This window comes from Ictalurus furcatus, chromosome 11 (genome assembly GCF_023375685.1).
Source record: "Ictalurus furcatus strain D&B chromosome 11, Billie_1.0, whole genome shotgun sequence".
NCBI classification, from domain to species: domain Eukaryota; kingdom Metazoa; phylum Chordata; class Actinopteri; order Siluriformes; family Ictaluridae; genus Ictalurus; species Ictalurus furcatus.
In genome coordinates, this window is record NC_071265.1 from 19,509,564 (window position 1) to 19,535,651 (window position 26,088).

The 26,088-nt window shown below is 37.8% G+C and overlaps 1 protein-coding gene across 1 annotated transcript in view; it reads left to right on the plus strand.

The window, feature by feature from the left end:
- Positions 1-22,944, plus strand: part of LOC128614697 (potassium voltage-gated channel subfamily KQT member 2) — a 35,848-nt gene extending 12,904 nt beyond the window's left edge. Inside the window, exons 4-14 of the mRNA XM_053636252.1 lie at positions 3,645-3,770; positions 4,630-4,740; positions 4,910-5,005; positions 6,860-6,954; positions 11,003-11,071; positions 11,204-11,233; positions 11,518-11,741; positions 15,848-15,956; positions 18,434-18,565; positions 21,031-21,154; positions 21,666-22,944. Of these exons, the coding sequence (XP_053492227.1) occupies positions 3,645-3,770; positions 4,630-4,740; positions 4,910-5,005; positions 6,860-6,954; positions 11,003-11,071; positions 11,204-11,233; positions 11,518-11,741; positions 15,848-15,956; positions 18,434-18,565; positions 21,031-21,154; positions 21,666-22,391 (1,842 nt within the window). The 3' untranslated portion in view covers positions 22,392-22,944. The remainder of the gene's footprint in view (positions 1-3,644; positions 3,771-4,629; positions 4,741-4,909; positions 5,006-6,859; positions 6,955-11,002; positions 11,072-11,203; positions 11,234-11,517; positions 11,742-15,847; positions 15,957-18,433; positions 18,566-21,030; positions 21,155-21,665) is intronic.
- The last annotated feature ends 3,144 nt before the right edge of the window (positions 22,945-26,088 follow it).

The window sequence follows — 26,088 nt, forward strand, 5'->3', positions numbered from 1 at the left end:
TGACAAATTGCCTAGTCCCCGCTGAAGAGAAACAGCCCCACAACATAATGTTGTCACCACCATGCTTCACAGTAGGTATGGTATGTCTTGGGTAGTGTGCTAAGCTTGGTTTCTGCCAAACATAACGCTTGCAGTTCATTCTAAAAAGTTCACTCGTGGTCTCATCTGACCATAAAACATTTTGCCACATGGCATTAGAATCTTCCAAGAGTTTTTTTGCAAAGAGAAAACAAGACTTCGTATGGCCCATTTTCAGGAGAGGCTTCTTTCTTGCCACCCTGTCATACAGGCCAGCTTTGTGTAAAGCTTGTGAGATTGTTGTCACATGCACAGACCAACCAATCTCAGCCATAAGGACTTGTAAGTCCTTCAAAGTTGCCATTGGCCTCTTGGTAGCTTCCCTGATCAATATCCTCCTGGCTCAGTCATCCGGTTTGGAGGGACAGCCCAATCTAGGCAAGGTGTTGGTGGTGCCATACGCTTTTCACTTCTTAATAATGCTCTTTAACGGTAACGGTACTTAGAGGGATAGTTAAAGCCTTTGTAATATTTTTGCATCTTTCTCCTAACTTGTGCCTTCCCACAACTTGGTCCCGGAGCACTTTTAAAAGCACCTTTACAACCATGGTGTATTCTTTGCGTTGCCATGCACTACTAGTAATGGAATCATCATGGAACAGCCGGTTTTCCTATTAAGTAATCAAAACCACTGCAATTTATGTCAGGTGTGGGGCAATTAGCATGATGTGTGATCAGGGAAGTGACCGGTTGTGCCTGAGCAAGTTTATAATGGTTACCCTAAGGGCTGATCACTTATCCAAACCAGGTATTTCACTAATTCAATTTTAATAATTGTTCAGAATATTTTAAAATGTAATTTTCACTTAAATGTCAAGGGTTATAATGTGTAAATACAGTTGGCAAAACAGATGTAATTTATTTTCATTTCCAGAGTGAAATGTGACAAAAGGTAAGGATTTTGACAGAGTATGATGATTTTCTATAGGCACTGTAAATCCTTACTGGCTAATGGCACAAATGAAGACTAATGAAATGTAACTGTTTTTGATTATGCATTAGGGCTGTCAAATGATTTAACCAATTAATCATCAACTTTCACATTATGTAGGTAATCATGTTCAGCTAGTTCTGCACTGTTTGTATTTTGCAGCTTTGTGTTGAAAGTGCAATCTTTGGCTTTAGTCCATTGACGGAGCGATAAAATAATGGGTGAATTCAGAGCAGAACAACATAGTGCCCCTTATGAGTCATTATGGTATATAAATATACAGAATGAATGCACTTTCCAGTATTCTCTAATATAATGGGCTGTAATCCTGGGGTAAATATGGTACTCATTGATGTCCAGTAGTCTCGGGGTAATGGACTATTTACAGCTCCATAAATCAATCACATGAGGTTGTGTGCAAGCAGCTAGCCTAATACCTAATGGTATTACTAGTATTAAAGCATACTGTTGTTAAAATGCATTATGTTAATATGTTATTAACACATTAACAGCCATACTATGAATATACTGTTTCTTATGACAATAATTAGACATTTTCTTAGTGTGTAACACTTATATCACTTGATTTAAGTGCTTACAGTATTATAGCTAAGTAGCTGAAATATATATGGTCTTGTTCTGGATGATTTCAAGGAACACTATCATTACTTTATCTTTATCATTATTTACAGTATCAGTATTTTTTTTATTTTCAGATTTAATCTCCATTTGCTGTTATAATAACTTCCACTCATCTGGAAAGGCTTGCTACTAGATTTTCGAGCATGGCTTTGGCACAAGAGCGTTAGTGAGGCCAGGCACTGATGTCAGGTAGGGAGGCCTGATGCACAGTCAGCATTTTAATTAATCGCAAATGTGTTCAGTGGGGTTCAGAAGTTCTCCCACTCCAACCTTCGCAAACCTCGGCAAACCATTTCTTCATGGACCTTGCTTTGTTCATAGAGGCACTGTCATTCTGGAATATGTTTGGGCCTCTTAGTTCCAGTGAAGGGAAATCATAATGCTACAGCATACAAAGCCATTCTATACTGCTGCATGCTGCCAATTTTGTGGCAATATTTTGGGGAAGAACCACATATGGGTGTAATGGTCCGGGGTCCTCAAACTTTTGGCCATATCTACATGGTGGGGCACCAGGTAGTGTTAACACCTCATAACTCAACAGTTCTCGGTTTGTCCTGAGCTTGGGTTATTGTCTGTGTGGGTTTCCTGCAGGCTCACTGGTTTCCTCCAACCATCCAAAAACATGCCTTTGGTGGACTGGTGATGGGAAATTGCCCCTAGGTGTGGATAAGTTTTTGAATGTTTGTGTGTGCGTGTGTGTGCATGGTGCCCTGTGATGAAGTGGAGTCCCATTCAGGGTGTATTCCTGCCTTGCGTTCAGTATTCCCAGCATGACTCTGACTCAGGATAAAGCAATTACTGAAGATGAATGAATGTAGCTGATTTTGAAGCAATGTCCATAAAATATTTCTTTAGCACAGTTGCTTTTCTCCTCCGTCTGTCCTAGCAGCTCAGCATGCCAGATTGATGTGGGAAATCCCAAATTCTAACATACTAACCTTCAGTCACCTTCTAGCTACCTTGTCACGCTTACTTGTGCCAGCTGGATGTCCGGCAACACGAGTATGCCAACTTAGCACAATTTCAAGGACTATATCATGAGCCTGTAACAGGGTATGGCATAGGCAGTTTCATCTGTGCTTACAGGATGGCGCTGTGCATTTGTCACTTACCCAACTCTGAACTGTCCACTCTCTAATGTGCTGAGACAAGCGCAAATCCAATGGCTCCTTCAAGGTCAAAGTCCCAATTACTGACAGATATAGAGCACTAACAGCACATTCCTTGCTATAATATGGGTTTTTATGACTTTGGCAAGCCCCATTATGTCTCCCTGCTCAAGTATTGTGCATCTGTAGCACTCACAGGGAATGTTAGTGTGCAGTATTGAAGAAGAAGAAGAAAAAACGTGTTGTATGTTGCGCTCCTCTTCCTCAGTGGGAGCTGTAATTGTCAGTTGAGCCCGAGTTAAGTTAGTTTCAATTAAACAGGGAGACTATGTACCAATGTGTATCAGTTTGGTAGGCATCCTTACAGTATCTCAAAGTTATGATATTGCATATTCTGTAGTGTGCAGTACTGTAATGCGATTACCAGTTTGATATCCATCAAAAATAATTACCATCCTGCAAAACAAATTATCATGAGAACATTTTTTGCCGGATTTTTGTACAAGACATGAATTAAATATGATTAAAAAATCAGCAAGTACCTGCAGTGTACTTCAGTGATAAAGGGATTAAAAAATGTCAGCATAGTACTAATTATATAATTACATATAATTCCTGTGAAAGTTCGAAGATTTTTATAATTATGGAACTAAAATGTTGTCCAAAACAGTATCATACATTAATAACTTTCACTTTTATTTGGATAAACACAGTTGCTTTGTGTCGTGGTAGGTTTATTTACTAAATAATAATTATATAAATAATTATATAAATAATTTTTTTTTTAAATAGCTCATTAAACGCATGCATGTTTCTTGGAATTTATGCTTGTTTGAGTACTTAATGTATGCATGTGTTTGTGTTGTATTTGCCCTTTGCAGGAGTTGATCACAGCTTGGTACATTGGCTTCCTGTGCCTGATCCTGGCCTCTTTCCTTGTGTATCTGGCCGAGAAGGAGGAAAACGAGATGTTTGCGACCTATGCTGATGCTCTGTGGTGGGGTCTGGTAAGCAACATCATATTGTATGAACAGCCATGGTGTCATTGACAGGTTTTCAATGGGAGGTTCCAAATTTACAATTAATCCAAAGAATCAAGACACCAATCTTGTTGTACTGATGCTATATGAAGTGGTATTGATTGGTTTCATGTTTGGTAGTGGTAGATAATAATTTTGCCTCATTTTATTTCCTGCTATTTATGAGTTCAAGGTCAAAATCGCTCATAACTGGGTCATATCTCTGGGTTTTTTTGTTTGTTTGTTTCTTTGTGTGCTTTTTTTTGCAATCTCTGACCTATGCTTGTAATTCCTGTGCAACTGTCTGAGCAGCGTATAATTCCAACAATTTGTGTGAGGTCTGAATAACAATTTGAACAATTTCAGTATTAACTCCTCACCACTCTGCCAAAATGCCGATCCTGCTGTATCATGCTGTTCTAATACTGTTATCTATCATACAAACTTTGTATCCGTATTGGTACTTTGCATCCGCAGTGACCATGCTGTTATACTCTGTCATAAACAATATGCCATATGTCTGATTCATCGACAAAGCCTACTATGGCGAGAATAGCAGTTAGGGAAACACTAGAATTAGTGTCAACCAAGGTGTGCGTCCACGCACACTCAAATGGCACAGCAGATTTAACAATAACAAAATGATCAAGAAACAAATAGCATCAAAGATGGAAATAAATTAACAAAATGGAAACATGATGTAGTTGGCACTTTATTATCCAGACTGTAAGGACGTACAACTGCTCTTCTGATCCTTAAATATAACTTTTATTTCTCCAAATGACATATAATAGTGACTCCTGTAATTGTTCAAATCAAATATAAATAAATTTTAATGTGTTTTTAGATCACACTGACCACAATAGGGTATGGAGATAAGTATCCAATAACGTGGAATGGACGTCTTCTTGCAGCAACATTCACCCTCATCGGAGTGTCTTTCTTTGCCTTGCCCGCTGTAAGTTTCTAGAAAGCCTAAGAGGACACAAGCCCCCCCACCCACACACACACACCCACACACACCCACACACACAAATACAGACACTGCAGTCCTTTCATTTTCAGTGGGCGAATATGCCCTGTGTTTAAACTCCTGTTCTAAGCATACCCTCCTATATACTTTCTAGGGAATCTTGGGCTCTGGCTTTGCCTTGAAGGTCCAGGAGCAGCATCGCCAAAAACATTTTGAAAAACGACGGAATCCAGCTGCAGGGCTCATTCAGGTAAATCACACTTTATATCCACATTATATTACATATACAATATTCTCAAATTAGATTTCCTGTACAGAAATGTATACATTCTTACAAATACTTACATACATCTGCTAGTGTGTTAAAGGGTACCTTGCTTATTTATTCTCTGTGTTTTGGTTCTCACCCTCTTTGAACTTTGAGATGATCTCTTGTATCGATCTGATCTTACACGTGCATATCTAACATATGTACATTTTGGCCTTTTTGTTGTCACCAGAAGAATTTTAAAGAATTCTAAACTCTTTTCAGTTAAATTCAGCTTTATTTATACAGTGCTTTTAACAATGATACAGATACACAGAGTTCCCTAGAACCTCAAAAACTCTAGGCTACAGGAAAGTTATAATTCAGAAGGATGAGAAGACAGAGAAAGTCCTAAGACAAACATCTATGGCATCAGCCATCAGAGAATTTTACCAGATATTTTACCAAGTGATATTGATATAGCATAACCTGTGTCCTAAATAAGTAAATATGTGTTAACAATTCTATGGAAGTTCAAATCAGTGCACAATTTCCTCAATTTTTCTCTCTGGAAATAAAGATGCCTCAATCATTCAGTCCTTTGTGGGCTGCATTCTCAGTTCAATATTGTAATTTAAAATGTCACTTGCCTCCTAATTCCTGTGGAGTCCCAAGCTGCTGTCAATCACTTCACAGATAATTACAGAAGCTGTTGGTGTTGAAGGCTGGCTGAAGTTACAATTTCTCATTACTGAGATTATCATTTGCTAGATCGATATTTCAGTGGCTGTCCAGTATGAGAGTTTAAAGTAACCAAGATGAACTGATTAGAAACACTACTTGTATTGTTCTCTGCTTGATATATCGCTTTGCTTGTATTTTTCTCATTTGTAAGTCGCTTTGGATAAAAGCATCTGCTAAGTGAATAAATGTAAATGTAAATGTAACACATTTGGTTAAACTTCATGTGAAATGGGTGATTGTTACACATTAGTGATAGTCATTATTGATTGGTTCAATCAATTCATTGAATTGATTATACAGCACTGATTTTATATAACATGCTTATTATGACCATGTTCTTCCATTAATCATTTATCATCGTTACCACTAGCATAAAACTATCGTTAAAATTACATGGACCATGCATGTAGGTGGATGTAACAAAACATTGTTTGTTTCATTTTTTGGTTTGTTTGTTTGGGGCAAAGCTTACATATAAAATAAAATTTGTTATGTCCACCCTAATACATGACCACCCTGTATGTTAATGTTAGTTTTTTCGAATAAACAATGAATGACAAAAAGCGGTGCAAAACGGTAAAAGTGGCTTATCTGAACTATTTTAATCAAATCATCCTTAAATTAATCAAATTAATCACATAAGAGTGCTTATGCTTGATTTTTAAAATGTCTTCTGCAATTTTTTAGCAAATGCATTTTTGAGTTTCTCCGCCCAACCATTTCAGTCATAAGCAAGCAGCATGATATTGATGTGTAAACTAATTGCAAAAATGTTTGTCTTTCTGTGGCAGCTTTGAAAAGCATAGAATTTACTTAAACATGTAGCATGTACTGTTTAGTAAAGACATCTGAGCTTTTCAACATCATATCATAGGATATCAATAGACAAGCCTTAGTTTTGTTGTACCCATTTGAGTTGTCCCAATCATTTTTATAATTAATGTTTGTTTTATTGTTACATAACTACCCCAAATTATTTTGCGTATTTAATTTAATTGACATGTTATATTAATTGATCTATTTAATATAAAATGATGTTTCTCTTAATTACATTAGGGAACAAAATGCTTGTGCGAGTTACAGTATGTGCTTCTGTCTGATATGACTTTTCAGGCAGCCTGGAGAGTGTATGCTACCAATCTCTCTCGCACAGACCTGCAGTCAACCTGGGACTACTATGAGAGAACTGTGTCAGTCCCTATGTACAGGTATGAGGCTTAGAATTTCCTTCTGTCTATTCCAGAATCTCAGCTCCAGTCCATCTGCTATAAAGACACACAATTATCTTCTCTCTCTCTCTCTCTCTCTCTCTCTCTCTCTCTCATGCACCCCCTCTTTGTCCTGGTTTAATTCTCAAAATATTTATTCTTTGTGCCAGATGAGAACAATGTGCTAGTTGCATTGATCCAGACTGTGACCTTATTTTGGAGGTGGTTGGGTTGAGAGGAGGAAAAATCTGCCACAGAATCACATAGCGTCTATGACTGGGGATTTTGTAATATAAAAAAAACTTGTGAGACTAAGGACATTTTAATGCATTACTGCAGGGGTCTTCAAACAAAGGGCCGGTGTGGTGGCAGGCTTTCATTCCAGCCAAATAGGAGGCAAGTGGAATAAGATGTGGATCTTGCTTGCTTGGAATGAAAGCCTGCAGCCACATTAGCCCTTTGTGGATGAGATTGAAGACCCCTGCTTTAATGGTTTGTTCAGAGTAGCAAGTATTCTTCTGGGAAATAGATACTTGAGTAGACAATTGTATGAATTACTGAAGTCATCTACCATTGCCAATATTGCTATGTTCTCAGCCTCCCAGTCCACTAGTCATCTATTCCTTTTATTGGAAAGTTTTCACTGGGGGTCAGATTCATTTAATACAAAATTTTCTACTGGGAATCAGATTTATTTATTGGAAAGTATGAAGGTCAGCAGTGAAGCTTATGTAAGAATGTCCAAAAGGCATTGGATTCATAACTTCCTTTCTAATAGAAAACAAGTTGTAAAGGTGGACAATGTATTATAGCTCATCATTGTTCTCAACACTGGTGCCCCTCAGGGTATGTATTTAGCCCACTCCTTTATATTCTCTATACAAATGATTGTCAGAGTCCAGTTACCACCATTCATTACTTTAAATGTGCAGATGATACTGCCATTCTTGCACTGTTTAATAAGGACAATGCTTCTTTTTTTAGACTATCAATGCTCCATAGCATATTTTAGGGCATGGTGTGATGAAAATTTTCTCCACGTTAATGTTTCAAAGACTAAGGAACTGGTTTTTAGCTCCTCCAAAACACTGACCCATCCTTCCAGTATTATCATTAACAGAGAGATGGTTGAAATGGTGGAGCATTTCAGATATTTTTCAGATACATTGGATAAACATCTCAACTTCAATCAGCACACTCTAGGTATTCACAAGTGCTGTCAAAAGAGACTTACAGTTATTCGTAAACTTAAACATCTGTCTGTTCAGCCTAGTCTTCTTCTTCTGAATCGAAGTATCATTGAGCCAGTTCTTATGTATGATGCCATTCTTTCATATGTTAACAGTTACCAACAAGAACAAACTCTTAACGATAACTACTTTAGCTAGAAAACTTATCGGTATTCTTACCCCTAATTTATCGGACTGTGTCATTTCATAAAATTTTTAATGATCCAGTCCACCCACTTTTTCAGTATTTCATCCCCTTTCCTTCTGGCCGCAGATATAGACTACCCATGTGCAGAAAGGCCAGCTATGGTAGGAGTTTTATTTCTATGGCTATACAAGCTTTAAACACATAAGTAATCAGCCATTGATATTCCATCTTATGCTCTGGCATTGTTATTTTTTTTGTGTGTTTTTTCCCCTCTATGTCTGTGATTGTTTTGAGGGTTAATATGTATGGTGTACAAATATGGAGGACAAATGAAATTATCTATCTATCTATCTGTTACGTTACCTTGTTGGAGGCAAGTGCAGACGAACAGGATTAGAATACTGGGATCAAGCGGAAGATGAAATGCGGAAGATAGCAGTGGGTCGGGCGATCGGGCGTACAATACAGACTGGGCTATGCAGGGAAACGTAATCTGAGAACAGACAAAAACTCCAAAAACCGTAGAAATCCAAAATGTGAATAAAGGCTTGGTGAACATCAGGTGAAAGGTTGCTGAGCATTTACTTCGCGAGGTGCTGAAGTTAATGAGGCCTTATATAACCAATGGTGAGACACAGGTGTTCTGACTCTAGTGATGCTACTTATATACACCTTGTGAAAATGTAGTTAGAGAAATATTGACACATTGTAATCTTATATAGTGCCTGCTAACTCAATGTATTGTCATACGAACCCTGCAACAGAATTATCAAAATGTCAACATTCCAAATTTGAAACTCTATATATAATTTTTTTTAACATAAATAGATACAAAATAGGTTGTGGATTTCTGGCAGTACAGTAGCTGTACTAACCTTTCACAATTCTAACTAAATACTATCCACATGGTCTGTTTATTGTGAAGAGTTTTTATCTGAAGCACTCCACCTGGGAGGGCATATGTTCACATCAACCATCAGAATGGGGGGAAATGTGTTCTCAGTGATTTTGACATGATTTGGTATGATTTTTGGTGCCAGATGGGCTGGTTTGAGTATTTCTGTAACTGCTGATCCCCTGGGATTTTCACACACAACAGTCTCATGCGCAACATCCAGTGAGCAGCAGTTCTGGAGATGGAAATGCCTTGTTGATGAGAGAGGTCAACGGAGAATGGCCAGACTGGTTCGAGCTGACATATAGGCTACAGTAACTCAGATAACCACTCTGTACAATTGTGGTGAGCAGAAAAAAACATCTCAGAATGCGTAACACATTAAACCTTGAGACGGATGGTCTAGAAAACCAGAACACCACATTAATTTCCACTTCTGTCAGCCAAGAACAGAAAGCTGAGGCTGCAGTGGGCACAGGCTCACCAACAATGGACAGTTTAATACAGGAAAAACGTAGCCTGGTCTGATGAATTCGATTTCTGCTGAGGCACACAGATGGTTGAGTCAGAATTTGCTGCCAACAGCATAAATCCATGGACCCAACCTGCCTTGTGTCAACAGTCCAGACTGGTAGAGGTGGTGTGGGGAATGTTTTCTCGGCACACTTTGGGCCCGTTAATACCAATCAATCATCACTTGAATGTCACAGTCTATTTGAGTATTGTTGCTGATCATGTGCATCGCTTCATAGCACAATTTTCCCATCTTCTAATGGCTACTTCTAGCATGATAATGCACCATGCCACAAAGCAAAAGTCATCTCAAACTGATTTCATGAACATTACAATGAGTTCAGTGTTCTTCAGTGGCCTTCCCAGTCACCGGATCTGAATTAAATAGAACACCTTTAGAACGGGAGATTCACAACATGAAAGTGCACCTGAAAAATCTGCAGGAATTGTGTGATGCAATCATGTCAACATTGACCAGAATCTCAAAAGAAAATTTCCAACATCTTGTGGAAAAAGGGAGGCACTACCAGTAATACATTTTATTAGTATAGTGTTCCTAATAAAGTGCTCAGTGAGTGTATATCTATCCTTCTCTCTATGGCTTTCACCTTTCTAGCTTTTATATGACCGTTCATGGCACTTTTTCACCTCACGATGCAGACTGTAGCACTGCATACCACTGACGGCAACTCACTCCTCCAGCTTTCTCTGGACCTTATATGCACCACATTTTCTCACCTCACTTTTACTATTCAGCATGAATCTTTAACACTTCAGGTTTGTTTTCTTCCTGCTTTCAAATTTAAATTTGAAGCACACCATGAATTTATTGTTTCTCCACCTCCTGGCACTGCACACTGGGTTCTGGCAGGCTGACAGCTGGAAACATGGCAGCAATGTACCTCAAAACCTAGATCTGATATTCAGAATTCTGAGATTCAAAGTGTTACTGATTTCATTTTGCTGTTTAAATCTGCGTGTGATACATAGTTGGTTTTACTATGTGTCTGTTATTGCCCTTTTAATATGATTTCTCTCAACATAATTTGCTTGTATTTTCTCATTTGTAAATCGCTTTGGATAAAAGTGTCTGCTAAATGAATAAATGTAAATATACATAACGTCATGGAATACGGTGCACACATTTATTGTTTACTTTGCCATGTTTGCATGATCATTATATCGTATTTAGGTGCACAAGTTGACAGTCAGCACACATTACCACTATGGCTAAAACGGTTGTGTGTTTGTTTGTTTTTTCAGACTCATCCCCCCCCTTAACCAGCTTGATCTGCTGAGAAATCTGAAGAGTAAATCTGGCCTTTCTTTTAGGTAACATAATAGTTCATAATTGTGAATCTATCTCATTATAACATCATTTAAAACTTTTTTTTGTGTGGTTATCTCTGTTTGTTTCTGGATAACCATCCTGTTATGTATTTAAATATATGCTTTCTCACACAGGAAGGAAGCCCAACCAGAGCCATCCCCAAGGTAAATACATTTTTAAACACAATGCATCTACAATTTAACAATGAATATGTTTCTCTCTGATTAGTATATATTTCTATTCAGAGCTTATTCCAGATAAATCTTTATTTTCTCTTTGTCTTTACTGATGTCATTCTAGATCCTCTTCATCACTAATGATAAAAATCTGTTTGCAGAGAACTGTAAAGTTTCCTATTTGGCTTTTGTTAGATAATGCAAAGCAATTTAATAAAACAGGTGGTTTACTTGGTAACTGAGATTTATCATAACACCTTTATCATTTGCAGTCAGAAGGTCAGTCTGAAAGAACGAGTGTTCTCCAGCCCGAGAAGCTCGGGAACAAAGGGGAAAAGTTCACCTCAGGGCCAGCAGCCTCTGAGACGCTCTCCCAGTGCAGATAACATTGAAGACAGTCCTTCTAAGGTGCCCAAGAGTCTGAGTTTTGGTGACCGTGGCCGTGCTAGACAAGCATTTCGCTTCAAAGGGGCAGCTTCACGCCAAAACTCAGAAGGTGAGGGAATCTAGTAGAGGTGTATTCATATATAAGTGCATTTTGTTTCTGAAACTTGGTTCAGTGGACAATGGAAGGTCTGTAAAATTGTGTGTATACTTGTGATTGATCTTTGAGTTTTTGAGTACTTGGGGATGTTGTATTCTATGTGATTTGTGTCAGCGTTAAGTCATGGATCTAGTTCTGTTATCTCTGTTTTCATTTTAATTTCCGTTAAACTGGTTATACTAAAACACTTTTAGGAACTGAGGATTTAAACTTCTTTTAATGTTGGGGTAAAAACATTAATTAACTGAAGTTACCTAAATTGACTGAATAGATCCTAAATTTATAAGTTTTAAACATCAGGATTCTTGTTCGTTTTATTGCATGTAATAAATACCTAGTAACTTGTGTTATAGTGTGACGTCTTTTTTTCCCCCGAAACTGCTGGCATTCTTTGTAATTTGCTTACTGGTTTTGGTATAGTGTGTAGCTTCTTTGTGCAGCCAGTGTGTTTCTGGATATATATATATATATATATATATATATATATATATATATATATATATATATATATATATATATATACTTTAAAAGTTGAGTGGAAGCACAGAAACTCTGGAACTGGAAATTAAGGAAATTGATTATAGTTGCTACCTGACCCATCTTTATCAAGTCCTTTATGTTGCATAGAAATTACAGCTATTATGGCTGCACCAGAGTTTGTGTGTTACTGCAACATTTTTGAAAAAGTGCGTTCAAGCTTGCTTTCTGGTCACACTTTTTACAAAGTGCAATTTTGAGAAGCCCTAAAAATAGCATTTTTATATTTAACTTACTAAGTATTAGAAATCCAAGTGTAAATAAACACTTAAACAAGTTTTAAATTATTACTAATTTCTAGTAAAACATAACTATAGGGGCTCTCACAAAAGCACATTGTGTAAAGTGCAGCCTATTTGTAATCCATGTGTGCTGATTTTTCCCCCGTTGTTTTTGAATGAATATGGATCCTGATGCTGTCCTTTTCATTTCTCTGTTCGATGCTGATGCTAAAGTGCTGATTGAGATGCAGGCAGAAGATTTGAGGCAGAAGAGCTCTCCAGGTCAGGCAAACCAGACGGGTCTGGGCCCTGTACAACTTCTACCCTTTAAAGCAACATTATTCAAAATCAAACTAATTTTAATTATGACTTCCTGTTGGTAGACATACTGATGTTATTTACTTTTGAATTCTGTTTTTTTTTTATTTCACAATATATATGCATAAACTTAGCATGTGATTTGGTTACAACATAGCACCTGCTTGCAACTGAATTATAGACATGCTTGTGATATGTTGTAGATGTGCAAAATTGGGCATTACAGAATGTAAACAGTGGACATGGCCCACTTTTACAGTATGTTTATTAAATTTTTAGTATTTTGAATACCACTTTGCTGTTTAGCTACCTGGAGCTTGTGAAATAGAAGGCAAAAATAGACCAACTTTAACAAATATTGTTTTGTTTTGGGTTTTTTCTGGAAAACTTGGTAAGAATACATTTAGAAATGTATGCTCTATTGAGATTGATTGTTCTAGGTCTAAAATTTTCAAGGTTCTAAAATTGTATCCTGACGCAGCATTCAGTACTTTAATATTGCAGACCTTTACACAGAGTAATGGACTATTTCTTGTTCTTGGGCTTCTTTGCACAAGGAAACACTTGCTTACTTTGCTTTTGATTAAAGGTTTAGGTTTCTTTGTTTTTTGTTTTTTTTTAATTACGTTATTTTAATTTAAATTTTCCTTGGAGGTGCTTGATTTGAGAAGGAAAAAAATATATAATAACATATAGTGACATATAGTGCATTTCCTTGTATGTGCTATTAAGTTTAATGGGAATGTAAATTAATTTTTTTAATTCTACCCTTTTGATTTTGATTGGTTATATTCAGGTCTGTCAAATCTCCCATTTTCAGGGTTTGTTTCATAAGATATTAGTGATAATATCTTAGATAAAGTCTCCTCCCATACTGATACAGTACAAACATAGCATATGTGTAGTAATTAATGGAAGTTCTAATGAAGTCATGTATGTCTTGGTAATATAGCACTTTGGAAATAAAATTGGGAATAAATTGAGCAATAGTTAACTCTCAGTTAACTGCTAACATGTGTGAACATTCATCATGCAACCACAATGTCATGTGTGGCTGCATTTCAATTTCTTTGTATTACATTTAAGAAGTATGCCATTGTCCGCTTTTATCATTTCTATTTATTACAAAATATGTATGTAAGATATGACAAATCAACAGCATACAATTCTTGTTTTTATCATAATTTTAGGCAGTTATATGCACAATTAGGTTAGAAATAGCAATGTTTCATATCTTTGAGTGTCTGGAGGAAATCATGCCTTCTTGAATGGCAATACTATTCTGGTATATTTTTTTATTAAGTTTAAAAAGACAACACCTATCTTTATGTTCTATTCTCTTTCTTTATTGGGTGCATGCACATTTTATTTAATTCCAATAAGGCACATTTCCCCAACACTGGTCCTGTAGTACCAACTGTTTTGCAATTTTTAGTGTTTTCTCTGCTCTAACATACACACATCTGCTCAGTGTGTTAATAAGCAAATTAGTTTTAAATGGATGTTTTAAAGCAGGAAAAACACTACAAGGAGAAGTAACGAGGACCAGGGTTGGGAACCTAGCCTATAAGGCAAGACCAGCCCTGCATTTACTCTTAAACCTTACCCTTACATTTCTCATGTAGTTTTTAAAAAATCCTCAGTTTTTTGTTATTGTTTTATTTGCGTTCATGTTCTTTAGCCAGTAAATTTTAAATGGCCTTGTCATATAATTTCTTGGCAGCCACATTTTAACCAACATATTGTCATCTTTCTTCTCCAATGTTTGCAGCAATTGAAGGGTTGATCAGTAAGACAATAATCACATGGTTGTGGCCACTATAGCAAGCTCTTTTATGAACCCTAGAAACAGGATAACCAACAAGGGTGCATGTTTCTGTTCTTGAGTCATTTCATTCATACCATGATTCCAAATTAACAGCCTCAGCCAATTGGCAATGCTGTGCTGTTACCTGCATGTGAAAAAAGCTGATTAATTTCTGAAGCCCTAGCAACTTACCATTTGATGGGGCCTTCCAGCTGGCATCACAGAACACTGTAACTGCTCCATATTTGTCCAAAATCTATCGTAGCCCTTCATAAATCACCTGAGAGGTTGGAGCTGTACAACTTTTGTTAGGCTCTGTGATTTAGCTGGTATAGTAAGCACGATTAGTACTATAGTTACTCTAATGCCAGATGAACTATGGAGACAAATGGGACCACAGTTGACAAACACTGTACCCTAGAATTACTGCTCCAGCATAATAATCAACCAGGAGATATTGAAAAAAATATAAATGGTGTTAAAACATATTTATCAAACCTTCGCTGAACTGGAAATGTCAAGGAAATATAAAGTCAGTAAAGGGGACCCATGTAGATTGAACTCAAGATAAAAGCTAACAGTTCAGTCAAATACATTATTAAAGAATTTCACTTTAAGAGCATAAACACTCTTTACTCTTGTTCAGTGCCTTATACTGTAATTCCTACATTGCCTACCATTAACTGAAGCAATGGCATTTGACTTACAGCTACTCTGCAAAATGAATTATCAAATAGCTCTTAACAAATATGATTATCGAATATCACTTAGTTTTACCAAATATTTTTGCAGAGTCGCTGTATTTCAAGCTCGCATGGAGGTAGAGTGTTCAGCTCTAATTTGCACTTTGATATATTTGCTGGTTCGTGTTCTTCTGGGCTACAGTAGTTTTGGTTAAATCCTAGTCTCTAAATCCTGGCTATCCCTACCCTCTCCTTGTGCATTGGGCCGCTGTGATATCACCTGGCCAATGAGATGAGCTCACACTGCCCATTAACCTGCCCTGACCTAACCAATATTCAACTGTACACTGTCTTACTGAGCTGTGCAAGTTAATGGCTGTGGCTGGTCTCTGCTTGGTGCCATCCTAGAGAAAGCGAGCTTAAGACGAGGGAGATTTAGGGCTTTGTTTACTAATACTGGAGTCCCCTGTTTTCATATTGTCTTTTTTGTAGAAGCCAGCCTACCTGGAGAGGACATTGTTGATGACAATAAGAGCTGCCACTGTGAGTTTGTTCCACAAGATTTAACACCAGGAATAAAAGTTACCATCAGGGCGGTGTGGTAAGTAACAGCGCACAAAATCCTTATTTGCAAAAAGCATAAACAGGAAGCTTTCTCATCTGTTCATATATTTAATAACCTGAATTTAAGACTATAGGCTATATAGCCAACCATATGTGATCATCCCTCCTAATTATTGAGGTCAGTGTTTCAGCCACAACAATTGCTAACAGGTGCACAAAATCAAGCGCATAGCAATGCAATATGCATAGACAAACATTAGAAGTAGAATTGGTTGTACTGAAGAGCTCAGTAACTTTAAATGTGACACTGTCATAGGATGCCACCTTTGCCACAAGCCAGTTCATGAAATTTCTGCCCTGGTAGGTCTACATCAGTCAACCATAAGTACTATTATCATGAAATGGAAGCGTCTAGGAGCAACAACAGCTCAGCCACGAAGTAGTAGACCACGCAAACTCGCAGAGCAGGGCTGCTGAGTGCTGAAGCATGAAGCACAGAGATATCGCCTATCCTCTGGTGTGTCACTCACTACAGATTTCTAAACTGCCTCTGGAAGCAACATCAGCACAAGTACTGTGAATTGGTAGCTTGTGCACCCCGTGCACAAATCGAGATCCATACAGACATGGTTTAATGAGTTTGGTGTGGAGATACTCTAGCGACCTTCACAGAGCCCTGATCTCAACCCCACTGAACACCTTTTGGAGGAACTGGAACATCGATTGCGAGCCCCGGCCTTCTCATCCAACATCAGTGGCTGACCTCACAAATGCTCATTTGACTGAATGAGGACAAATTCTCACAGACACACTCCAAAGTCTTGTAGAAGAATTGTGCTGTTATAGCTGCAAAAGAAGGGGTCAACTCCATAATAATGTTCATGGTTTCAGAATGGGATGTCCAATAAGCTTATATACATTGACCAGCCATAACATTAAAACCAATGACAGATGAATGAAAAACTTTGATTATCTTGTTACAGTGGCACATGTTAAGGGGTGGGATACATTACGCAGCAAGTGAATAGTCAGTTCTCAAAATTGATGTGTTAGAAGCAGGAAAAATGGGCAAGTGTAAGGATCTGGACGACTTTGGCAAGGGCCAAATTGTGATGGCCAGACTGGGTCAGAGCATCTCCAAAATGGCAGGTCTTGTGGGGTGTTCCCAGCATGCAGTGGTTAGTACCTACGAAAAGTGGTCCAAGAAACTACAACTGGTGAACTGGTGACAAGGTCATGGGCACCCAAGGCTCATTGATGTACGTGAGGAGCAAAGGCTAGTCCGTCTGGTCGATGACACAGAAGAGCTACTGTAGCACGATCTGCTGAAAAAGTTAATGCTGGCTATGATAGAAAGCTATCAGAACACACAGTGCATCGCAGCTTGCTGCCTATGGGGCTGTGCAGCAGCCGAAAGTGCCTACAATAGGCACGTGAGCATCAGAACTGGACCATGAAGCAATAGAAGAAGAAGGTGACCTGGTGTGATGAATCATCCTGGTGTGATGAATACATCATGTGAACACGGGTGTGCTTTAGGAACAGGATGCACTATGGGAAGAAGGCAAGCCGGCAGAGGCAGTGTGATGCTCTGGGCAATGTTCTGCTGGGAAACCTTGGGTCCTGGCATTCATGTGGATGTTACTTTGACACATACCACCTACCTAAGCACCTACCTTCATGGCAACGGTATTCCCTAATGGCAGTGGCCTCTTTCAGCAGGATAATGCATCCTGACGCGTTGCAAAAAGTGTTCGAGAGCAGTTTGAGGAACATGACAAAGAGTTCCCGGTGGTAACTTGGCCTCCAAATATCCCAGATTTCAATCCGTTCGAGCATCTGTAGGATGTGTTGGACAAACAAGTCTGATTCATGGAGGCCACACCTCGCAGCTTACAGGACTTAAAGGATCTGCTGCTAACGTCTTGCTGCCAAGTACTACAGCACACCTTGCCATGCCTCGATGGGTCAGAACTGTTTTGGCTGCACAAGGGCGAGCCTACACAATATTTGGCAGGTGGTTTTAATGTTACGGCTGATTAGTGTAGGTGTGATGGCAAGGTGTCCACATACATTTGGTCATATAGAGTATAGTATAATTAATAGCTTGCCATTTTTTGGTATTTTTTAAAACATTCTTAACAATATGTATGCTCTATGAAATTTACAAATTTAAATAAAGGAAGTCTGTCAAGTGTAGGGTGACATGTTTTAGGACAGTGGAAAGGAAAAAAAAATGGTCATGTGAGAAGACTCCGTGCTTCATTTTAGCTTGGAAGGCAGGGATATTAACCTTGTACAACAAAGTTGAAATTTGGAGTGCACTTACACAGCATTATTATATTACACAGCATATAAAAAGAGTAGGGAGACTGTAACATCACCAGGCTTAAAACAAATCATTTTAACTTTCATGTCCCATGTGTCTGGCTACAGACTTAATGCTGGTGTATTGACAATGTAATATGTTGGCTTGGCATTAATATACTGTGTGCAAATGCCTTGTCTCTGCAGCATTATGCGGTTTATGGTGTCAAAGAGAAAGTTTAAGGAGAGTCTCCGGCCTTATGATGTGATGGATGTTATTGAGCAGTATTCAGCTGGACACCTAGACATGTTGGCCAGGATTAAAAATCTGCAGTCCAGGCAAGAGCAGATATAAAATTTGTGTTTTTAGGTCGTGGTTTTTCCCTTTTTTGTATTCTTTCTGTCTTCTCCTGTTTGTCTTCTCTCTCCTGTCCTCTGCTTTCCCTCAACAATACTTGTACACATACACATGTGCACAGAGCACTATTCAAAGAATTGGCTATTGTATAACAAAACACATTTTTAACATTTCGCATGTCCCCCTGTTTTGGAATCTTTCCTGGTTCAGTCATTTGTCAATATGACATCACATTTTTCACCTGTGTATCCCATGAAGTCAAATAGGTCAAAACTGTTTCATTGTGTGTATCTAATATCATGGTGTGTACCAGCCTGTCTTTTTGTGGTGTGTTATGTGCATAAACACTTACCCACCATGGAAGGACATCATTGCTCATTTAGAGTGATAACACAGAATGTATGGTAGTATGGAAGGCAGACCTGAAACAAATCTGTTTGACATTCAGTTTCTCTGAATTTAGGGGAAATCATATCAATCCCGTCCACAAGGATTATTGATATATGTATATAGTATTCTGACTTGAGAAAGTGATTCAATATATACAATTTATGAATATATTCATGCTCTTGAAGCATACTTAGGCATACTTTCAGTACCTACTTTTGCCAAAATCTTGCTTTTGTTTCACTGCAAGATCACACCATCACTGCTCCAGCTGAAACTTAGAAAACAGCCATTCGGCTGTTTACTCTGTAAAGTATGTCGAGAATATATTTTCACTTTTTGTCCTTCTCTCTTTTCCTATTTAAATTTCCTTTTTCATGGTTTGGTTCTTTTCCCCCTTCCTATGCTAATGTGCCCATGGTCCTGACGTCTGTGCTGGTCTGTGTCGCATCATCCTGCATTGTGCTGTCCTCTCCTCTATTTGCTTTGCCAGGATAGATATGATATTGGGTCCTCCAGGTCCCACCACTCCCCGCCATAAGAAGTATTCAACCAAGGGAACCAAAGAGTCGCCCCAGTTCTCACCTAGGTTAGGACGCACCAAACTGCATCTCGTGCTCGCCTTAGAGCTATATTTTAATTTTTTTGCTGATTGTGCTGAGCGGAAAGAAAAACAACCTGTTTTTGGGTCACACTACATGACTTGTATAACACTGCTTCTTGGAATGCTCAGTTAACACAAACAAGGCACAAGAATTAGCTCTACTTTAGTGGATTGGCAGATGCAATGTGACGTTTTATTGATATTTACAATTCATCACAAAAAGCCTTTCATTTTGTATGTATGTGTGTTCTGCATGGTCATTTACATGGCAGAAGACCTGAGCAGTAATTCCTTCAGTCCTTACTGAGGGCAGCTGTGCAGGAATTTAGTTAGCAGCTGCTGATATACTCTTAATTCACTTTATCTTTTGTTTGTTGAGACTGAGCGTGGTACATGTCCAAGTGATGATTCACACACATATGTCATATAGATATGAAATTTCAAATATCATATATAATACAGGTAAGTAATTAATTGCTGAACAAAAACAGGTTGAGCTGGATTGCTTGCTTCGCTGTGTGAAATGAATAATCTGGACCGAGCAAAATGCAGCAAAGGTGCCTATGACCAAGTAGAGTTGTAATTTCAACAGTCTTTTTTTATGCATGTTGGCATGACATATTTTAGGGGCATGCCATATAATACACAACAGCCATCTAATGATGTATGAGTATAACTAGGTAAGCTTATTTTATATCAATTTCATTTATTATTGATCTTTTTTATTTATTATTTTTGTTTTTGTTTTTGTGGGTCTGTTGGTTAATTCAAGAAACCTGAATGAAATTCTAACTGCAGTGCAATAGTAAGCTTGAAGTGTTCTGGGCAAACATGAAAAAATATTTCCAAAATAATAATAATAAAAAAAGGACAAATATTTTAATAACAAGCATATTGTCATATTTTGAATAATGTGTCAGAAATATATTAAAAATTGCAACACGTTATCTGATCAGCTTGGAAAATGTTTGTCAATTTCATTGTAGTTTATACAGTTTCAGTGGTTGTTAACTTCAATGACACATTGTTCAAATGCTGTATTTCAGTGCACATACAGTATGTAGGTACAGTCCTTATGGTGGGCCGGGCTCTTTGTCCATTCTTCTGTCTCTCTATCTCTCTCTTAATCTGGAAACACCTGTTCATATCATGTTCCACCATACTGCATGCCCTCATTCACGTACATAATGTTCCGGCAGAGTGCTAGTGAATGAGTGCGGGATGTCCTTATATCTCCTCTCTCCTCCTGCCCTACTTTCCTCTAAGCATTTTACAAAGTTTATTCCTTAACACACTTTAAACAAGTCAATATAGCTGTCTCTGCATATTTTTTTTTTTTAGCTCTCTCTGCATTTTTGACAATTCCTATAATAAGGCTTGCACTTCATAAGTTGACACTGTAATATATGATATAGTCTAGATTGTGTTTCTTTTTTATTATTATTTGAATGGTAGGGTCGACCAGATTGTTGGCAGAGGTGCTCCAATCACAGACAAGGATCGTCCTAAAAGCTCAACAGAAGCAGAAATTGCAGAGGATCCAAGCATGATGGGAAGGCTTCTGAAAGTAGAGAAACAGGTCATTAAACATTATTAAGACTGGTTTGGCAAACCTGCTAGTTTTAGAGATTCTCACATTCATAAATGCACCATTTTGCATTAATGCTCTGCACATTTCAATGTTCAAGAGTAACTTTATAAGTAGTAATTACAACAATTCTAGTAAACTCCTATTTTCTCTTTAAAATCACCATACCATTTCCAAAATCTATAAATAAATAAGAAAAAGAATTTGCCAGTACAGTTGTCATACAGGATATTTGACAACTGTACTGGCCCATGGTTCCGAAAAACAATTAAACTACCTGACCTCATAGACGGCAGTGGTGATATGAACTGCCCTACTGTGTTCTCATAAATTGGGGGGGGGGTGATAAGATCTCTCCCCATAAGTGTGAATAATTGCAAGTAAGGTTAGTTATAAGTAGTAGTTTATTAGTAGGTCTATCCTAAGTTGGTGATTTTAGGTTGAAATGATAAGCTGGCTTGCACCTGAGGTGTTGTGTTTTCTTAACTCTGCTCTTGAACAGGTGATGTCAATGGAAAGGAAACTTGATTTCTTGGTAAATGTCTACATCCAGCGAATGGGAATTCCACAGTCTGAGACAGATGCCTACTTTGGTTCTAAGGAGCCTGACCCAGCCCCACCATACCATAGCCCAATCGAGCATATGGAGAAGTCTGGCTCTATTACCAAGATCATCCGTTCTAACAGCTCAACTGGCCAAAAGAATCTTGATGCTCCTCCATCTGCATGTGTCAACCAGAACAACTGCCCTCCATCCACTTCTTGGCAACCTTATGCCCTTCCTGGACCCCCTCAGTGCTGCAGAGGCACCTCCCCAGTAGGTGACACCTCCTTGGTGCGAATCCCACCCCCACCAACTCATGAGCGCTCCTCTAGTGGCCATAATGGCTCCAACCGAGGCTCTCGTGGCAGTGCAGTGGAGGAGGTGAAGCCTGGAGCTCTGTCTCAGCAGCAGGCAGGTGCTGACAGTGACACGTCCATCTCCATTCCCTCTGTGGATCACGAGGAGCTTGAGCGCTCCTTCAGTGGCTTCAGTATCTCACAGTCTAAAGAGAACCTAGAGTTCCTTAACAACGCATACTTCAGTGGCGTGACACGCTGCTCCAAAGTGAGGCCCTACATCGCAGAGGGTGAGTCCGATACAGACTCCGAGCTTTGTGCCCCTTCACCTCATTCTGCCACTGGAGAAGGAGCATACAGTGACAGAGGCTGGTCTGGCCCCAAGTAAATCTGAAAGTGAACTTTCAAAGTTGGATTTTCTGTTGGGGGTGGTAACCTCTGAACAAACCACAGGCAACATGTGGCAAGAAGCTGTATTTGTTAAAACCACAGCTACTTCCTACAGACACAGCTCTGAATTCCATGCCAGACTCCTGGTAGTAATGCCGACCGCCTAAATGTGGAGCTTTCTGGTACTTAAGAATTTCCTAGACAGGTGGTACTTGCGGCAGTTACCTTTAAAGCTGTCATTCATCTTTTGAGAGAGAAGCATCTACTGCTCAGTCATTGTGCATCTTTCCTTAAAAAAAATCTAAGCAAGAGAAAGGCACAGGAAAAGATTAGCCAGCAGGGTCACCTTAAGTTACATATTTCTTCACCCTCATTTGTCCAGCCATTCAGGTTATGTTTATCCAGTCACACTGTCTTAGTACTCTGAGACAGACAAGATGGTTTCTTGTTGTCCACATTAGCCCATGGATGCACTTCAAAATATAAACTGCTTTAAAATTGTCCAATATTCAATATCTTCCATCATGACAAAATTATTTTTTAGTAAAATTGTACTCCTATAGAAAAAAAGAAACCATTTACTTATATGTAAAAAGGTACAATATTTCAATGTATCAGGTTTCAACCTTTTTAAATAATCACTGGTTTTAATAATTTGCATGAATTTAGAATATTTATACAATTTATTTGATACGAACCTATGGCTTAAAAAAGAGAGGAAAATAAGCTTAATATTTTATGCAGAAGCTTTGTTCTTTTCGTAAAAAGAGAACCTCTGAAGCTATCTATAAATATAATGTATATTAACTATTACCATAAATATTGACACATTTAACAAATCAAAATGTATAGATGCATAGATCATGTGTAATTTTTGCGCCAAAAAAAATTTGTTGTCTGGAATCAAAGAATTGAATACTTGCTCTATTCATTTTTATATATTTTAAACAAATTGACATCTTTTTTGTTGATGGATAATCAGTTCATACATAGCCTTGTATGCTGTCTTTGCTTTTTCCTAGAACATGAGCAGATTGTAATGTAATGTTGCATCACAGCTTTTGTCCATTTGAAGCTGTAATGTTTTACTGATCATTAGTTGGCATGATCAATTTTTTACTAAACACTAAAGAGGAGTCATCAGTTCTCTTATTGTGATATTGCACAGTTCTGAACACAGACGTACTTACCACACGTGTGCACCGGCCCTGTCAACAGTTCATTATTTCATGGATTTTTGCCCTTTTTTTTCCTCTTGTTGTATGCAACCACCACAAAATCATTTCTGTGTTACACAAAACATACTTCTGGCCATGCAGCCCTGTTATGCAGGTCAACATTCTCAGAGGTAGGTGTGGGTGATAGGGCAAAAATGTAATTTCACTTAATATTAAGCTACTTTTGACAAAGTGACACCACTGGTTGTTGTTTACAAATTCTATAACAGATCTCACTTTTTTATGAAACATGAACTTGTTCAGTGCTTGAGAAGTCACCTTATATCACACTTCCCTAACAACAGGAGAATGTGTATATTATATTATAATGGAGTAACAAGTGGAATCCTCTTTTGGCAATAGGAATATAGCTACTTCTGAAAATCTTCTAGATATCTAGTACAACTGGAACTCAAGCTGAACACCTTTTTATAGAGTGCACATGTTGGCTTATTTCAAGCTTGTGTAAATGCACACCTTGTGTATGAATTGGTTCCGCAATGTCCAGTGTCTTATCTACACCGCATACTTACTGTTCAGCCTATGTTATAGCCTTCAAGTGCACATTCCACAAAGTGCATCTTCAAAGAGAACAGCTTGGTTTACATCATATTCGTCTTCCATGTAGCTTGTCTTACTTTATCCAAAACAGACATCTGTTAGAAACACTATCACTGAACCATCATCTCCATACCAATATTAAAGGGAGAAGAAGTGTAACCATGCTGAAAACTCACATTTCTGAAGAGGTGGGTGTGATGATAAAGCTACAAATTAGCTTAAACTTTGCTAAAGTCTAATATAATGTGGGTGAGGAATCAATATGCAGGCCTTAACTTACATATTGTATATGAAATGCTACACCAACATTTCTCTCTTGTCCACTTAGAAAGTGTGATAGAAGTGTTATCAAATCATTTACAACGCTCATTTTAGCACCCACACACACAGGTCTAAAAAGGTGTCATGGTGTCATTATACACCAGAAATATCTGTCATGATCAATGATTTGTGTTTTATTGCATATCTTGTCATCACAGCTGCCTTGCTTGGTTTGAAAAAAAAAAGAATTGTTTGATTTTTTCCAAAGAATATTATGTATTTTGCTAAATTTCCTTTGGTGTTTTGTCCATGTTTTCGGTAATGTATAAGTGTCCTCTTGCTGCAATTCTGTTTTGAACACACGTTGTGCTTGTGAATGTATTATTGAACGCTATCTCGCTTGCACACACACTGGCTCTGGCAGATATAGACAACCATGATTCATAATGTAAATTGATTTTGATTTGTATAAATGATATTTTTGGCTCGCACTGATTTGTAAGGCATTACATTTGCTGTAGGTTAAGGTGACCCATTCTTAATTTGTATTATAAGCTCATTTTTGGCAAGTGCTTAGAATTCAATTTTCTATCTTTTGAGATTCGAATCAAATCAAAGTTATAAGAACTAAAATTCACATGCGGAATGGTACAGGTGTGATTAACAGCTCCCATGTACAGAACTGCGCAAAAGTCTTAGGCACATGCAAAGAAATGCTGTAGAACAAAGATGCCTTCAACAATAATGGAAATAAATGTTTCACCATTTAAAAAAAAAATACTATAAAGAGCAGCCACGGTTCTTCTGGAGACACTGACTTTCGCACTTCCTTCTTATTTTTGCAGTAAAATCCAGCAGCCTTCATTATGTTTTTTTTGTCTGAAAAGCGTCTCTTACCACTTAATATGCTGCTTTCTTTACTGACATACAAACATTTTTCTGCAATATTTAATTTTGTGCTGGAAAACTAATGTTTGGGAATCTAAAATGTTTTTCTACTGACTTGATAATGTAGAAGTCATAAAATAAAAATCTATAACAAAGTTTGTACTAAAAAAAATAGGGTGCCTAAAACTTTTTCACAGTACTGTTCAATCACTGTAGCTCAGAACATGGCTGTCTATCTCTGCTTAAAACAAAAACAACAACAACAACAACAACAAAAACACAGGACACAGAAGACAGGTACAGAGAATGAGCAATACTTAACGCATGTCATGTAACCTGCAAGCCTTATGTTTTTTTTCTCCAACTCATGTCTCAAGTGGCAATTACATGATTTATGTTTACATTTCAAAAAAACATTTTCAATATCCAAGCTTTTAGTGGAAAACTGTCTTTGCAAAGTCTGTAACTTCAATGCAACACAGCGGCATTTGCAATGTGTTAACGGTCTCCTGTCATATACATGATTGTTCTACACAAAAGGCACTTTTTTTGTTTACTTAAATGAATAAAATGCCTGCCAGCATGTTTTAAACCACTGAATGCCATAAATATAGCTTTTGATTGTCATGTAGCATATCCCTTGTGTAGTCACTCAAATCCATGGGAGCTGTATAATAAACTTTGTATTATTAGAACAGTTGATTACTGTTTTGTGATTTTGTATGTTACTTATAATTATCTACCTCAGATTTATTCTAATGAAAATAA